The sequence below is a fragment of the Schistocerca serialis genome, chromosome 4 (assembly GCF_023864345.2).
Source record: "Schistocerca serialis cubense isolate TAMUIC-IGC-003099 chromosome 4, iqSchSeri2.2, whole genome shotgun sequence".
Lineage (NCBI taxonomy): Eukaryota > Metazoa > Arthropoda > Insecta > Orthoptera > Acrididae > Schistocerca > Schistocerca serialis.
In genome coordinates this window covers 188,301,979-188,319,551 of record NC_064641.1, presented here as the reverse complement: position 1 = coordinate 188,319,551, position 17,573 = coordinate 188,301,979, and the positions used below count along the sequence as shown (strand labels likewise).

The window sequence follows — 17,573 nt, the reverse complement described above, 5'->3', positions numbered from 1 at the left end:
TGAGGCATCAAGGGATCACCAATTTAGTATTGGAGGGCAGCGTGGAGGGTAAAAATTGTAGAGGGAGACCAAGAGATGAATACACTAAGCAGATTCAGAAGGATGTAGGCTGCAGTAGGTACTGGGAGATGAAGCAGCTTGCACAGGATAGAGTAGCATGGAGAGTTGCATCAAACCAGTCTCAGGACTGACGATGACCACAACAACAACAACAACAACAACAGTGCTGCCACATGCTCTGCCTGGGATTTGACCAGATACACACCACCTAAAAATCTCTCTCTCTCTCTCTCTCTCTCTCTCTCTCTCTCTCTCTCTCTCACACACACACACACACACACACACACACACACACACAAACAAATCATAGTTAAAGTTCATGTTTCTGTAAGTTTCCACTGTCTAATGCCTCCATTACACAGGAGAAACCGAGCGAGGTGGCGCAGTGGTTAGACACTGGACTCGCATTCGGAAGGATGACGGTTCAATCCCGCGTCCGGCCATCCTGATTTAGGTTTTCCGTGATTTCCCTAAATCACTCCAGGCAAATGCCGGGATGGTTCCTCTGAAAGGGCACGGTCGACTTCCTTCCCCATCCTTCCCTAATCCGATTGACACCCTTGTTACCTAATAGGCTTGTATCTTCATCACAAACAGTTTCAAATATTCCCCACTCAGCCATTTTTCTGCTGCACAGTAATACATACTTTTCTTGTCTTGTACCTCAAATTACAGTCGCTTGGATGGTTTTTTTCCATGTTTTTGTTGCTGTTATTTCTTTAGTCCGTGTGTTGTTTCTCTCTTTTGTCACAACCTTGCCTTCAATTGTATGTCTGCTGTAGTTCCACCTGCACTGCCATAAGCATTGCTATTCTTGAATGAGATCTAATTAACAATGGAGTAGGTCTGCAGCTCTGTGACAAATGTAATACGTTGTAACTCTAATCTTAAGTACAGAAGTAAGCTTCACAGAATGGAACTTTAGTTTCACACTGTAGGCCTCATTTTAATCCACGTTAGATGAAAAATGATTATTAGTGTAGCTTCATTTTATCTCAAATAGTTGATTTTTATTATAAAACCCAGCGATTATAGTCATCTTTGATGCTGTTTTCTTTCTACTACCAAAACAACTAACTAATTTCCCAGTCCTGTGACTTGCATGCAATGACTCTATCCTCATTGAGGTTAAACCTCTTTGTGGTAATGAGTGTGACATTACAGTAGTTGCACTATACATGTGCATAAAGTTATCTGCCCAGCCAAAATTTTTTTTTTTTTTTTTTTTTTCTTTTAAAGGCAGCTTTTAGTTCTTAAGTTAAAGAAGCTCTCAGCACACTCATTGCATTCATTCACTTACATTCCTGTGTGTTTATCATTATAAAAATCAGTTTCAGGGAACATGGAATGTGTTACAAGGTAACAGTGTTTCATAATTATAACTTCCACTAAAATATAAATATTAATCAAATTTTATTTGTAGAATTGTTGGGGAATCCCTCACTCTTTGATTCTTTGTGGGAAAATAGTAAATAAAAGGAGAATTAATGTAATCTGACATCGTTAAAATGTACAGTTCTGTTAAATATTATAATACATTGTAACGTTTATTAAAGTAAGTTTGGAAGCAACAATGATCAATAGGAACACAGTTTTGCAGTAGTGAGTACGTGGCTTAATAAAATGATTACCTTAAAACCTTAATCAAGTCGGCTAGATGAACTTAATATTTTGGAAATTTGTGGTAAGTTTGTATGGGACCAAACTGCTGAGGTCACTGGTCCCTAGGCTTACACATTGCTTAATCTAACTTACACTAACCAACACTAATGACAAACACACACACACACACACACACACACACACACGAGGGAGGACTGGAACCTCCAACGGGAGGAGCCACACGAACTGTGGCAAGGCATATGCGATTGCAGTCTTTCTCGGCGTATTCCACTGATGACTTCTTCTTGGGTTATCAGCAGAGTGGTGGTGTCATCTTGTTGCAATGTACCCATCATCTTAAGTATCGGGATGCTGTGCTCTGCATATCTATATAGCTGCTGTCCACTACAATTTAGTAAACAGGGATAGTGGTTTTCAGCTCAGTGCAGCGTGGAATCCCACAATTGATAAAATACGTCAGGAACGCTCCAATCTGAAGGCAGCGGCGTCCACTGACAAATTGGATAGCCACCGGGTCTCGACGCCGGTCTGCGCCCCCCCCCCCGCCCTTAACTTATGAAAATCATGTTAACTTAATGAAAAATCAGGTTCTGTAGAGTACCACTAACTGGTTCATCTGTAAATATGCAAAAAAAATACCATCTACACTATTATTCAAGCATCAGCCTATTGTGTAGCTGTCTCAGACTAATTCAGTTAGCTGCCTGCATGCTGATTTTTGATTTGCTGCTAATACACCACAACTTTTACACGTGTTTCTGCATTTTCACAGTGAACTACTTAGCAGTTATTAGTGTGACTATTTATTAATAAAAGTAGAGTAACAGTAATTATTCTCTCTCTCTCTCTCTCTCTCTCTCTCTCTCTCTCTCTCTCTCTCCTCTCACCTGTGTAATTACTTTGCAATGTGACACTGTTCTGAGTGTAGTGTACTTATATTACCAGCCTATATTTACATTAAATTTGCGTTTCCAGGTAGCTGAAAGTTATATTATAGATTGATGGGAATATTGGGATAACTGAATTAGGCCTATCATACTATTCAGTCGCGCTGATTTCTTCCACTATAATTTGTTGAGTAAAATGTTCACTCAGTGGACCTCTGACTTCCTAGAAGTGACTGTCTTTCAATCAAGAAGTGTTTCCCCATTCCTTTATTTTTGTTAAGTCTTACTTCACCCACAATTACACATGGGAGGAATCATAGAAAGGGAAGAAGGTGTAAAACTCCAGGAGGTGTGTGTGTGTGTGTGTGTGTGTGTGTGTGTGTGTGTATTGGGGGGGGGGGGGGGCACATCATTTAACTTCATTTTGGAAGCTAATGAGTTGTTTAGCAAATCATATTATGTAAAAAATACAATTTGTCTTTAAATGAAAGATTCCCTAAGTTGTTGTTATGTGCAGGAAATTCCATTGTTTGTTATCTGCACTTCCAACATTTGTGGACTATAGAGAATCTTCAGGTATTCACAATTACTGTGTTATGCACTAGGTTCCTATTTTTGTGTTGTTGAGTTACTGTATTAATAAAAAGACTACTGATGTGTATTTTATTCTGTGCAATGTCTCTTTGTCTTCAGATATTAATGGAACTTCACATTTAACAAAAAATTATTTCATAGTGTAATCCCCACATAAAACAGTAAAACAGTCATTCTCATATCAGAACAGAACAGAGATCCATATTTTATGTACCTGCATCTGATAGTGATAAACTAGTGTAGTTTTTTAATTTTCAAGAATTATGTTGAAATGTCCAGTGTACAATTGTAATGAAATATAATGAAAATTAATTATCATTTAATGAACAACATATGTTCAATCTACTGTATACGTACCTTAAGATGACTCAAAAAGATGGCCATAGGAAATAACTGAATCGGTAGAAATTGAATGATGTTGATCAGAATAGACTTCTTTCAAACCATTACCAAGTTGAGCTGTCAGACAATACTATATTTTTGTATTTATTTATTATCTGTTTGTTTATCAGTCTCTGTGGGAGTCACAGCTTCTTGGTCATGGAAAGAGTCAGTACGTAGAGTACAGAATGCCAATTAGAAAGTTTATAAACAAAGAATTAAAGAAAACATCAAAAACGGAGTATATGATCACATAGAAAAGTTTTCAACTACTGTGGGAAACTCCTGTACAGAGTAAAAGTAGTGTGCCGAAGGAAACCTTTCAATTTGGATTTGATTACATGGGGTTTATCATACAGGCACTAGTTTATTATTATTTCTGGTTCTGCTGGAAGCTTATTGAAAATGAAACCTGCTGAATAGTGCACACATGTACAATGCTTAAAGAATTGTCATGCAAGTGCACATACTTTCTTCTATCTTGTGTTCGCTGAATGAATGTTGCAATTTCTTCTTAATGAGTCAATGTTGTTAAAACATCCAGTAAGTTATTAAGTAACATAATTGGATAGATAAAAAAATGTACTCACCAAGTGGCAGCAGGTGAACACACAAATAAAAAAAGACTTTAAATATGCTGGCTTTCAGAGCCAGTGGCTTCTCCTTCTGGCTGAAGATTGAAGGGGAAGGAAGAGGGTTGAAGGGAAAGGGTTTAGGAAGAGGGGTAGAGTTAAGAAAAGTCACCCAGAACCCCAGATCAGGGGAGATTTAACGGATGGGATGAGAAGGAAAGTCACTTAAGATTTTTTGGACTCAGTTATATAGAGTATTTCATTAATCTTTAATTACACATCTCACTTTAGCTATCACAGCTGTAAACACAATAAATACTGTTTCGTCTGCCGGATAAAGTTGGCAGTGATCAGAAAGCAGTCTATTTCATTAGACTTCCCTTGATCCTGTAACTCCCACCAGTTACTTTACTGACAGTCTTTGAAATGTGCACACAGTAATAGATGCAATCCAGATTTATTTGTCACATTTAAGGTATTGAATTGTGAACAGCAGTATAGAACTATAGTTCTCTCACACAGTCTTATTAAGTAAAATACCTAAATTAACTCCCCCACCCCTTTCTCTTTTAGTGTCTCATTTCAGGTGGAAGGAATGTCTCGCAGCAGAATAAATGGCTTACCTCTCACCAAGATTATAGAGAGAGATCCATATTTTGTCTGTGCTGTCATTTACTTTTATGAATGTAGTTCACCATGTCAGTAAAATAGAGAAATATATTTTATGGTGGAATTTCAACCATTCACTGTGAACCTAGAGTATTAAGATATGCTTCAGTTCTGTAAGAAGCTGTGCATGTAATGAACTATAGCAATAAATAATAATGAAGATTAGTTGTTTGCACTTGTATACCAGTATAGCAGATGAGTAAAATATGACATCAATGGAATCGAAGTGTGTTTCAATTGTATCTAGGATTCCATTGTGTTTCTTAAATGAGCTACATAAAGCATTGCTACGTGTATAGCCCATTCAACATCTACTGCAGTGACACTGTATTTGTGATTGGGAGTTATGGCTGCACTATAGTGAAGGTTACCTGGAGTATGCTACAGAGTAAAAAGGAACTCACTTGCTGAAACAGAGGAAAGTAACAGCGTGATGAAAGAGACATTTGGTGAATGTGGCTCTCTGATAAAGGGTCTCAAAGAAGTAAAGCAATATCATCATAACTACTCATAGCAATAGAAATAAGTGTGTCCAAATATTAGATTCTGTGAAGGAAGAAGTTAAAGGACTTAAACATGATGGGTTAATTGATAACTAATTCCCTTTTTGTGAAAAACCTATATATAAAAATATCCTTCTCCTTTTCACACAGTCTGCAGCCCTGGAGAACCATGTTCACTTTCAAATTGTGTAATTTCTGTCACTGTTTAATTATTACACTTGCAACATGTAAGTGTGTGTGTACTCATGATGAAAAATTCAGAAATGCTCCTTACAAAAATTATATTTCTGAAGCTGTGCTAAAACAGGTTGTTTCAAATGCTAAATTCCGAAATCACATGCATTGTATCAGCACTGTTGGTCTTTATAAGGGTACTCTTCATTATTCAGTGACATCAATCACGAGATTGATTTCATATACCGTTAGTTTTCACTTATCAACTTGGACACTGTTTGCCTTAGCAAACATAACATGCTGTAAATCTACAATACACTTGCTCAACTAGTCTTGCTTGAATAGTCTGCCATAATTAGAACTCGGAAAGATTTCAGATTTTACTTCATGAACAGTGGACAAACCGCATGGAGGAGTTTATCAAATTACGTATTCTTCTGGAGACAAACTTCATTCATAGCAATAATAAACGAGTCAACATTTGCCAGCTCACAAATCTGCCATATTCCAAAACAGTCTTTTTCCATATTTTGATGAAAATCTTTAGAATGAATGTGAAGGTGCTGCTTGTTATCCCTGGTATAGCATCATCATACTTTGGAAGCAGAATCTTTAAGTTCTTGAAACCCTGTGAACTTTTAAATCTGGCGTTTAGCATTTAATTAACAGTAAAAAATTTCCCTTTCTTTCTAATAATATCATTAATGAAGGTATTCATTGTTAACTTTCTGCTATAAATTTATGCCGTTTTTGAATTAGTTTACTGGAAGTCTAAGTTACAGAATAACCATTCCACTGCTATAACATTCACATATGAATAGGATATAATGATGCAGGTAGTTCTTTTATTTAAAACTGGAACACACAGTATTGATGTTCCACAATAATGTTTATTGTATAGTTTGTTGCGAACCAGCTCTTAGCTTTCTGTGCCATCTTCAAATAACTTAAAGGAAACTAACAGTCCACACAACATCTGTGAGAGTTTATAGTTGTGCAAATACTGTTTTGCAAGATGTGTGACCTTTTACAACTATATTTGCAATATGTGTATTGTCTTATGGTGTGAAAAATATTAACTGGCTGCCGCTAATTTAACAATAAAACATATCATTACATGCTATGTTCGGATTCTGTGGTTGATGTTTATCGATACCCAGAATTTCAGGTAACGTTAGTTTTCTGCCAAACGTGTTCAGAAAAGGTGGAATCTTTCTTTTTCAGTCTCCAGCTCCTTTCATGTTCAGTCAATCTAATTTTATGGCGCCATCTGATTGACCTTCATATAATTTTCTATGCAAAATGCAGGGAAACACACAAATTCTATTCCTTTTTGAAGTTGGAATCTAGTCTTAACTATTTAACAGAATGTGGGCAACAGTATTGCTATTGTAGAAAGCTGGTCTATATTTCATGGATTTTAGTTTGCTGGTATATACTTGTGAAATCCTATGTGCATATAGCTTGGTGGCCCATCTGTTGTCAGTGTTACTTACTGTCTTCTGAGGAGGATACATAAGTGCTGTTATCCTCTGCCTCCTTTTTCATGTAAGTATATTATTAATTATGGTAGGATTAGAATCAGTACTGTATGCAGTTTCTTTCACTAATTTTCATTCATTTTCAACAGATGGTTTTGTCAGTAATACAGATAACAGTTGATGCACCATAGAGTGGAAGGCTGCATGTTTTTTGGTACAGAATTCTGGGAGTCGGCAGGTATCATTGTATCTTTAAAAAAGCTATTTTCCTGTATAGCTGTACTAACAATAAAACTGTAAAACCATTCTGTGTGTGTGTTTGAACACGCTTATCTCAAAAACTACTAGATGGATTTTATGAGGTTTTCACTGGTAATTTGAGTATAGCTTGGGATGACATATAGGCTTTATTTCATTAAAATCAGATCATGGGGAGGAAAAAATATCATAATATAAAGTTTTAGGAATCTGCTCAGTTTAGTAGTTTGGATGTTTACTTTAGTGACAGCAGACAGTATAGTACACTGAAGAACCAATAGGTGGCACTGTTAGCTGAGTACAACACCAAAGAATCGGTAGATGACACAGTAACGTAACGTTCTTTCTTCCCCCTCCCCCCCCCTTTTTTTTTTTACATCTAAGTGATAGAAGGATTGTTGGAAGTTTGTCAGTGACAGAAGTAAGCACTACAATCTTATCTTTACGTATACAAACTAACATTGAATTTACTTGGCTGAGATGTAGGGATTAACTAATTGTAGTTTGTATATTACAATTAAAAGAAATTGCTTTGCTTCTTTCAATAGGTTTTATTTATATTTGTCTCATTGGCTTGGAAAAATGAATTTATTGAGGAAGTGAGCCTATAAAGGTTCCATTTTTACCTATTGAGGTAGGGAACCCTAAAAAGTATCAGTATGCAAAGGCCCTTCTTTAACTTCCTTTATGAAGCATTGGCTATAGCTGATCTTAAATGTGAGTGTTTGCTTGCAAATTTTAATGCTAGGCTCTAAGGACTTGATTGATTCTCCTCCCAACTCCATTGTAAACTTAATTTTTCTGTTTTGAATTTAAATATTGGAAACATTTGTTTAATTATCTGATAGTATCTGTCCACAAGCAGAGTATGTCATCCACATACTTGGACCAGTAGTGCATTTTAAAACTTAGGGGCCTTTTATCTAGAAATGTTTGTTCAAAATAATCCATAAAAATTTCAGCTGATAAGGGCACCATTGCGATGAGGATCATACTAACATTGCAGATTCGAATTGTGTAATTCTGTCATGCACTAAGTACAAGAGAGCACAAGAAATACTGGTTTCTATGGATTTCCCCCTAACTATAAGTGTTACCTCCTTACTCTACCAATTAAGTGTAAGCAAGTATAGTTTGATAGCCGAATACCGTAAGCCCACATGGCTAAATTACTCTTATAGAGACAGACCAGTTAGAATAATACATCGTAACTGTGTGTTTGGGGGGGGGGGGGGGGGGGCACACATCTTAAATTAAGAACTTATATTTGAATATGATGAATCAAATTATTTTTAATTTCTATAGTTTTTAAGTTATGATAAGATACTCCATATGAAAACACTGTAAAAATAGACTTGGACGTAATGTAATCTCTTTAGTACATTGGTTGGCTAAAGCAAAGCTCACTCTATCATTTTATTTCAAGTTAAAGTTTTTATGTTAAATTTGTAGTGATATGATTATTGCTGGCTGTTTGCTCCCTGTATGGTCAATGTTGCCTAAAACCAAAACAAATAAATACAAAAATAAAAATACTTCACTAACTTAAAGTGAAAGGAGGTGTAGATTGAAGAAGAAAGACTCCACCTTTGCTGAACATGCTGTGAATGGATGGGGTGCTTATGGTATTAACTGTAATGCTCTTCAAAGAGCAAATAAAGGTAGTAAACTAACATTAATTGAAATTCTGGGTATCAGTAAACACAGAATCCTGCCTTAATTCTTAATGATCAAATAGAGTTTCATTACTCACTCATGTTAAAGTAGCTGTAGCCAGTTTTTTCTCACAATTAGATAATACACTTGTTATAAATAGTATAATTGTTCCCTACCCACGTTCCACTGTCTGCTACCTCCTCTGTGCCCCCTTCCTTGCCTCGTCAGTGTTTTATCTGTTCATCACATTCACCAGTTATTTTATCCATATAATACGGGAGTCTATACCAGTGCTCACATGCATACTACTTTGACCTGTGCATTTTTATACTTTCATTCTTTAAGAATAATGTAATACAAGGCTTATTTGCTCATAGCTTATTTGTATATTTTAATATTCTTGTGTTTTTCGTATAGGTATATAGTCATACCATAGGTGCAACTGCAATAGAGGGATATCTGTTGAGAGGCCAGACAAACACATGGTTCTTGAAGATAAGCAGCAGCCTTTCAGTAGTTGCAGGGGCAACAGTCTGGATGATTAACTGATCTGACTGTGTAAAACCAATCAAAATAGCCTAGGATATTGCGGACAGCTGAAAGCAAGGCGAAACTACAGCCATAATTTTTGTCCAAGGGCATGCAGATCTTCTCTATGGTTAAATGATGATGGCATCCTCTTGGGTAAAATATTCCGGAAGTAAAATAGTTCTGCATTCTGATCTTCGGGTGGGGGCTACCCAGGAGGACGTCGTTATCAAGAGAACCAAAATTGGCGTTCCACAGATCAGAGCATGGAATGTCAGATCCCATAATCGGATAGGTAGGTTAGAAAATTTAAAAAGGGAAATAGAAAGGTTAAAGTTAGATATAGTGGGAATTAGTGAAGTTAGGTGGTGGGTTGGGTTGGGTTGTTTGGGGGAACAGACCAAACAGTGAGGTCATCGGTCTCATCGGATTAGGGAAGGACGGGAAAGGAAGTCGGCCATGCCCTTTCAAAGGAACCATCTCGGCATTTGCCTTGAGCGATTTAGGGAAATCACGGAAAATCTAAATCAGGATGGTCGGACGTGGGATTGAACCGTCGTCCTTCCAAATGCGAGTCCAGTGTGCTAACCACTGCGCCACCTCGCTCGGTCGGTGGCAGGAAGAAGAGGATGTCTGGTCATGTGAATAAAGGGTTAAAAATACAAAATCAACTAGGGGTAATGCAGGAGTAGGTTTAATAATGAATAAAGAAAGTGGAACATGGGTAAGCTACTATGTACAGCACAGCATAGTGAACACATTATTGTAGCCAGGACAGACACGAAGCCCACACCGACCACAGTAGTACAAGTTTATATGCTAACTAGCTCGGCAGATGAGGAGTAGTTTGAGGAAATATATGAGATGTTGTTGTTGTGGTGGTCTTCAGTCCTGAGACTGGTTTGATGCAGCTCTCCATGCTACTCTATCCTGTGCAAGCTTCTTCATCTCCCAGTACCTATTGCACCCTACATCCTTCTGAATCTGCTTGGTGTATTCATCTCTTGGTCTCCCTCTACGATTTTTACCCTCCACGCTGCCCTCCAATACTAAATTAGTGATCCCTTGATGCCTCAGAACATGTCCTACCAACCAATCCCTTTTTCTAGTCAAGTTGTGCCACAAACTGCTCTTTTCCCCAATCCTGTTCAACACCTCCTCATTAGTTATGTGATCTACCCATCTAATCTTCAGCATTCTTCTGTAGCACCACATTTTGAAAGCTTGTATTCTCTTCTTGTCTAAACTATTTATCGTCCATGTTTCACTTCCATACATGGCTACACTCCATACAAATACTTTCAGAAACAACTTTCTGACACTTAAATCTATACTCAATGTTAACAAATTTCTCTTCTTCAGAAACGCTTTCCTTCCCATTGCCAGTCTTGTATCCTCTCTACTTCGACCCTCATCAGTTATTTTGCTCCCCAAATAGCAAAACTCCTTTACTACTTTAAGCGTCTCATTTCCTAATCTAATACCCTCAGCATCACCCGACTTAATTCAACTACATTCCAGTATCCTCATTTTGCTTTTGATTATGTTCATCTTATATCCTCCTTTCAAGACACTATACATTCTCTTCAATTGCTCTTCCAAGTCCTTTGCTGTCTCTGACAGAATTACAATGTCATCGGCGAACCTCAAAGCTTTTATTTCTTCTCCATGGATTTTAATACCTACTCCAAATTTTTCTTTTGTTTCCTTCACTGCTTGCTCAATATACAGATTGAATAACATCGGGGATAGGCTACAACCCTGTCTCACTCCCTTCCCAACCACTGCTTCCCTTTCATACCCTTCAACTCTTATAACTGCCATTTGGTTTCTATACAAATTGTAAATAGCCTTTCACTCTCTATATTTTATCCCTTTCACCTTCAGAATTTGAAAGAGAGTATTCCAGTCAACATTGTCAAAAGCTTTCTCTAAGTCTACAAATGCTAGAAACGTAGGTTTGCCTTTCCTTAATCTTGCTTCTAAGATAAGTCGTAGAGTCAGTATTGCCTCATGTGTTCCAATATTTCTACAGAATCTTAGCTGATCGTCCCCTAGGTCAGCTTTTACTAGTTTTTCCATTCGTCTGTAAAGAATTCGTGTTAGTATTTTGCAGCCGTGACTTATTAAACTGATAGTTCGGTAATTTTCACATCTGTCAACATCTGCTTTCTTTGGGATTGGAATTATTATATTCTTCTTGAAGTCTGAGGGTATTTCGCTTGTCTCATACATCCTGCTCACTAGATGGTAGAGTTTTGTCAGGACTGGCTCTCCCAAGGACGTCAGTTGTTCTAATGGAATGTTGTCTACTCCCGGGGCCTTGTTTCGACTCATGTCTTTCAGTGCTCTGTCAAAATCTTCACGCAGTATCATATCTCCCATTTCATCTTCATCTACACCCTCTTCCATTTCCATAATATTGTCCTCAAGTACATTGCCCTTGTATAGACCCTCTATATACTCCTTCCATCTTTCTGCTTTCCCTTCTTTGCTTAGAACTGGGTTTCCATCTGAGCTCTTGATATTCATACAAGTGGTTCTCTTTTCTCCAAAGGCCTCTTTAATTTTCCTGTAGGCAGTATCTATCTTACCCCTAGTGAGATAAGCCTCTACATCCTTACATTTGTCCTCTAGCCATCCCTGCTTAGCCATTTTGCACTTCCTGTCAATCTCATTTTTGAGACGTTTGTATTCCTTTTTGCCTGCTTCATTTACTGCATTTTTATATTTTCTCCTTTCATCAGTTAAATTCAATATTTCTTCTGTTACCCAAGGATTTCTACTAGCCCTCGTCTTTTTACCTACTTCATCCTCTGCTGCCTTCACTACTTCATCCATCAAAGCTACCCATTCTTCTTCTACTGTATTTCTTTCCCCCATTCCTGCCATTTGCTCATTTACACTCTCCCTGAAACTCTGTACTACCTCTGGTTTAGTCAGTTTATCCAGATCCCATCTCCTTAAATTCCCACCTTTATGCAGTTTCTTCAGTTTTAATCTACAGTTCATAACCAATAGATTGTGCTCAGAGTCCACATCTGCCTCTGGAAATGTCCTACAATTTAAAACCTGGTTCCTAAATCTCTGTCTTAGCATTATATAATCTATCTGAAATCTGTCAGTATCTCCAGGCTTCTTCCATGTATACAACCTTCTTTTATGATTCTTGAACCAAGTGTTAGCTATATATATGAGATATTCAGATAGTTAAGGGAGACAAAAATTTAATAGTCATGGGGGACTGGAATTCAGTAGTAGGAAAAGGAAGAGAAGGAAAAGTAGTAGGTAAGTGTGGTCTGGGGGAAAGAAATGAAAGAGGAAGCTGCCTTGTGGAATTTTACACAGAGCATAATGTAATCATAGCTAACACTTGGCTTAAGAATCATAAAAGAAGGTTTTATTGTGGAATAGACCTGGAGACACCAGAAGGTTTCAGATTGATTGTTAATGCTAGGACAGAGATTTAGGAACCAGGTTTTAAATTGTAAGACATTTTTAGGGACAGATGTGGACTCTGACTACAATTTATTGGTTATGAACTGCAGATTAAAACTGAAAAAACTGCAAAAAGGCAGGAATTTAAGGCGATAGGACCTGGATAAAGTGAAAGAACCAGAGGTCATAGGGAGTTTCAGAGGGAGCATTAGGAAACAATTGACAAGAACAGGGTAAAGGAATACAGTAGAAGAAAAATGGGTAGCTTTGAGAGGTTAAATAGTGAAGGCAGCAGAGGATCAAGTTAGTAAAAAGACGAGGGCTAGTAGAAATCCTTTGGTAACACAAGATATATTGAATTTAATCAATGAAAGTAGAAAATGTAAAAATGCAATAAATAAAGCAGGCAAAAAGGAATACAAACGTCTAAAAAAATGAGATCGACAGGAATTACAAAATGGCTAAGCAGGAAGTGTAAGGATGTAGGAGCATATATCACTAGGGATAAGACAGATGATGCCTACAGGAAAATTAAAGTGACTTCTGGAAAAAGTCAAGAGATCAGATGGAAAACCAGTCCTAAGCAAAGAAGAGAGATCAGAAAGGTGGAAGGAGTATAAAGCGGGTCTATACACGGGAGATGAGGGCAATATTAGGGACATAAGAGGACATAGATGAAGATGAGAAGGAAGATATGATACTGTGTGAGTAATTTGACAAAGCACTGAATGACTTAAGTCAAAACAAGGCCTACGGAGTAGACAACATTCCATTAGAGCTACTGATGGCCTTGACAGAGCGATCCATGACAAAACTCTACCATCTGGTGAGCAAGATTTATGAGACAGAAATACCCTCAGACTTCAAGAAGAATATAATAATTCCAATTCCAAAGAAAGCAGGTGCTGCAGATGTGAAAATTACTGAACTATCAGTTTATAAGCCACAGTTGCAGAATACTACCATGAATCCTTTACAGAAGAATGGAAAAACTGGTAGAAGCTGACCTCGAGGAAGATCAGTTTGGATTCCATAGAAATGTAGGGACATGCGAAGCAATACTGACCCTACAACTTATCTTGGAAGACAAGTTAAGGAAAGGCAAACCTACATTTTTAGCATTTGTAGACGTAGGAAAAGGTTTTGACAGTGTTGACTGGAATACTCCTTCCAAATTCTGAAGGTGGCAGGTGTAAAATACAGGGAGCGAAAGGTTATTTACAATTTGTACAGAAACCAGATGGCAGTTACAAGAGTCGAGGAGCATGAAAGGGAAGCAGTGGTTGAGAAGGGAATGAGACAGTGTTGTAGTTTATCCCTGATGTTATTCAATCTGTATATTGAGCAAACAGTAAAGGAAACAAAAGAAAAATTTCGAGTAGGAATTAAAGTCCATGGAGAAAAAATAAAAACTTTGTGGTTTGCTGAAGACATTGTAATTCTGTCAGAGACAGCAAAGGACCTGGAAGAGCAATTGAAGGGAATGGACAGTGTCTTGAAAGAAGGATGTAAGATGAACAACAACAAAAGCAAAACAAGGATAATGGAATGTAGCCTAACTAAATCAGGTGGCGCTGAGGGTATTAGATTAGCAAATGAGACACTTAAAGTAGTAAATAAGTGATGCTATTTGGGAACCAAAATAACTGACCATGGTCAAAGTAGAGACTATATAAAATGTAGACTGGCTGTGGCAAGCAAAGCACTTCTGCAGAAGAGAAATTTGTTAACGTCAAGTATAGATTTAAGTGTGAGGAAGTCTTTCTGAAAGTATTTGTATGATGTGTAGCCATGTATGGAAGTGAAACATGGATGATAATCAGTGTAGGCAAGAAGAGAATAGAGCTTTTGAAATGTGGTGCTACAGAAGAATGCTGAAGATTAGATTGGTAGATCATATAACTAATGAGGAGGTATTAAATAGATTTGGGGAGAAGAGAAATTTGTGGTACAACCTTACTAGAAGAAGGGACCAGTTGGTAGGGCACATTCTTAGGCATCAAGGAACCACCAATTTAGTACTGGAGGAAAGTGTTGGTGGTAAAAATTGTAGAGGGAGACCAAGAGATGAGTACAGTAAGCAGATTCAGAAGGATGTAGGTTGCAGTAGTTACTTGGAGATGATAAGACTTACACAAGAGTAGCAGTGGAGAGCTGCGGCAAACCTGTCTTCGGACTGAAGACCACAACTACTACTACCATAAAAGGTCGCAGAGCTTTCAAAAAGCAATCTTCATGTAGCTATGAACTCTTGCTGTAACTTGTGGACTATCTGTTTAATTTTAATTGTTGAGGAGGGCCTAGAAATCTGAAAGCCAGTTTATAAAAAATTATAAAATAAATATTGTTGTGAAATACATGCTGTGTCTTCCAGTTTTTAGTATGTCTGTTTCACCATGTACTGATGGAATAGTTCACAAATTATGTAAATATTGCATTAAATATTAAACTTCAGCAATCCTCTATTGGAAGGAAGCTTACAATTTAATGACAGTCGGTAATGTATAATACATCAAGTGAGGCAAGCAATTACATATACTGTTGTTGACGCTATAATCTGTTCTGTGAAACTCCGTTTTTGTGCAAATTTTTGTAATGATGTGGTTTATTCCTGTATTATTTCTTGTTTATTTTGTTGAATGGGTTCTGAAGTTTAAGATTTATGGAGGTTACATATTATGTTCTCTTTGAAAATGTACAGCAATGTGTCTGTTTAAAAAAAAGTTGTAACAATCCAGCTTTTTGTTATTGTTTGTATCATGCAAACCGCTTTAGACAAGAAAATTTCTGTGGAATTTTCAAACTTTCTAGCATCATACAATTTTTCTTCTGTTTCAGCCTGTCTTCCTGAAGTTGGATCTAATTGCAAATGCAGGTATGATCTCATGTTGCACGTATCGTGATGCTGAATGTGAATCTCCACCGTGCTTCGGACGTCCAGTTTTGTCTTTTGAGACCAATTCAAGGAATTCCAATTTCTGGCCTTCCAAGCACAACCTCAATGTCCAAAGAGCAAATACATATGTGGTGATAGAACCAAATCCTAACACTCATTTTCTTGCACTACCTCAATCTGCCCTTTTGCATGAGCCATATACACCAGAAAGTGTTGACACCCCTTCATCGTCACCAGTTCCTTCATATATGGAACAAACCTTTGAGCCTCTGGATAAAAGACATCTGGATAATGTAGAATCCTCTGTGTGTCTAGATGTGGTTAAAAAAATAAATGAAAGTTTTATCTGTGATAAAGTATTTGATGATACACAAACTGATACTAATATATATGAACCTGTAGCAGATTGCACACAAAGTACAAATTCAATTGTACCTGAGGAAGTTCATCATTGTACTCAGTTAGATAACTTCAGAATAATACAAGAAGGAGCAGAGGGTGCTTTGTCACATGTTGCAACTGCAAAACATCCTGAATTAAGGCAAATGGATTATACACCATTGACACAAACAAGTGACTTATTTTCAGTCATTAAAAATAGTGTCAGAAGAAGTTATTCAACAAACAGTATGGAAAATGTTGGACAGAGTTTTGTAGAAACTAACATAGCTACATCATCTCAACAAATTTCAGAGCACGGAGTGCGAAAATGCAGATGCTTCAGTGATTCATGGTCAAGAAAGGGAACTCCTCATGCTCCAATCAGTGTTCAACCAAAAATCCGTGTTCGATTGATCTCTGATTCAAGTTCTCATTCTGTACGCCTTCAAAGTCATCATAGTTCCTCTGATGAAGACTGGTTTGAGGAAGTTGCTAGTGATGATGAAACTAGTTATTCTCGTGAACATATTATGAATGTTGATTGCATTCTTTCTTCTGAAGCAGTAAACCTTCCCAAGGAAACTGTCAATAGGAAACAAAATTATGCTGATCAGACAGAAACTGGAAATAAATGTTCATTTGTTGACACCAAAGTCTCAGTACCTGTTGCATTGCATATGAGTAGTAGTCCATCAACCCTGCTTTCTTCTGTTGCTTGTGATGCAGTTGTTGTAAATAATCCAAAATCAGAGATTTGTGATTCTGTCCTCAGTTCACAGAAAGAACCAGATTTGCCAGTAGAGGCGCAGACAAGTTCAGCTACACTTAGATTATTAGACAAAGGGTTTCCTGATAGATATAACTCTGAGGAGAGTGGAAGGAGTATTAGTACTCTTCTTGAATCTCTTGATGTGCCTTCTTTTAGTAGGCAGCCATTGGTTGGTGATCCTCAGTTAATAGAAACTGATGCGAGCACAACAAGCACTAATCCATTTCAGTTTTTTTCAATGAACTGTTGTATTAGGGGTAGCAAAAGTGATAGAAGTCAAAGTGAAAGGGAGGAAAGGAAACAGGAAGGATGTTGTTGTTTACTCTAAACTGGTTTTCTGCTTAACTGTGGATGAACTGAATCTCTGACTATGCCAAAAAGGAATGAAACAGATTGAAAGTAGTTTGTTGAATTTTATTGTAAGTAAAAGCTGGCAGTAGTTAAAACCAGTTGTTGCTTGTATATGTTATGTACTGGCAAAGTATGCAAAATGTAACTCTTTGTGCATGCTGTTGTCCATGGTGTATTTATTTTTTATACTTTATATTATATGTATATATTTTCATTAAGACATGACACTGCACAGCTGTGTTAATATTCTCTGAGACTGATTATATTTACTGCAGTATTTATGACCAAATACAGAATTTCTGTTGTGTTGAAACTGTGAATTATGTATAACTAGTGATTCATCTAAAATAAA

At 37.2% G+C, this 17,573-nt stretch overlaps 1 protein-coding gene across 5 annotated transcripts in view; it reads left to right on the top strand.

Annotated features, from left to right (window-relative positions):
- Nucleotides 1-17,573, top strand: part of LOC126475247 (inositol polyphosphate-5-phosphatase A) — a 327,646-nt gene that overhangs the window by 270,037 nt on the left and 40,036 nt on the right. For 2 of the 5 annotated variants that reach the window (XM_050102946.1, XM_050102949.1), the window contains one exon: nucleotides 15,663-15,699. In XM_050102946.1, coding sequence (XP_049958903.1) covers nucleotides 15,663-15,699 — 37 coding nt within the window. Of the gene's footprint in view, nucleotides 1-15,662; nucleotides 17,553-17,573 lie in introns of those variants that run through there. The other 3 variants (XM_050102945.1, XM_050102944.1, XM_050102943.1) reach the window with 3 other exon arrangements.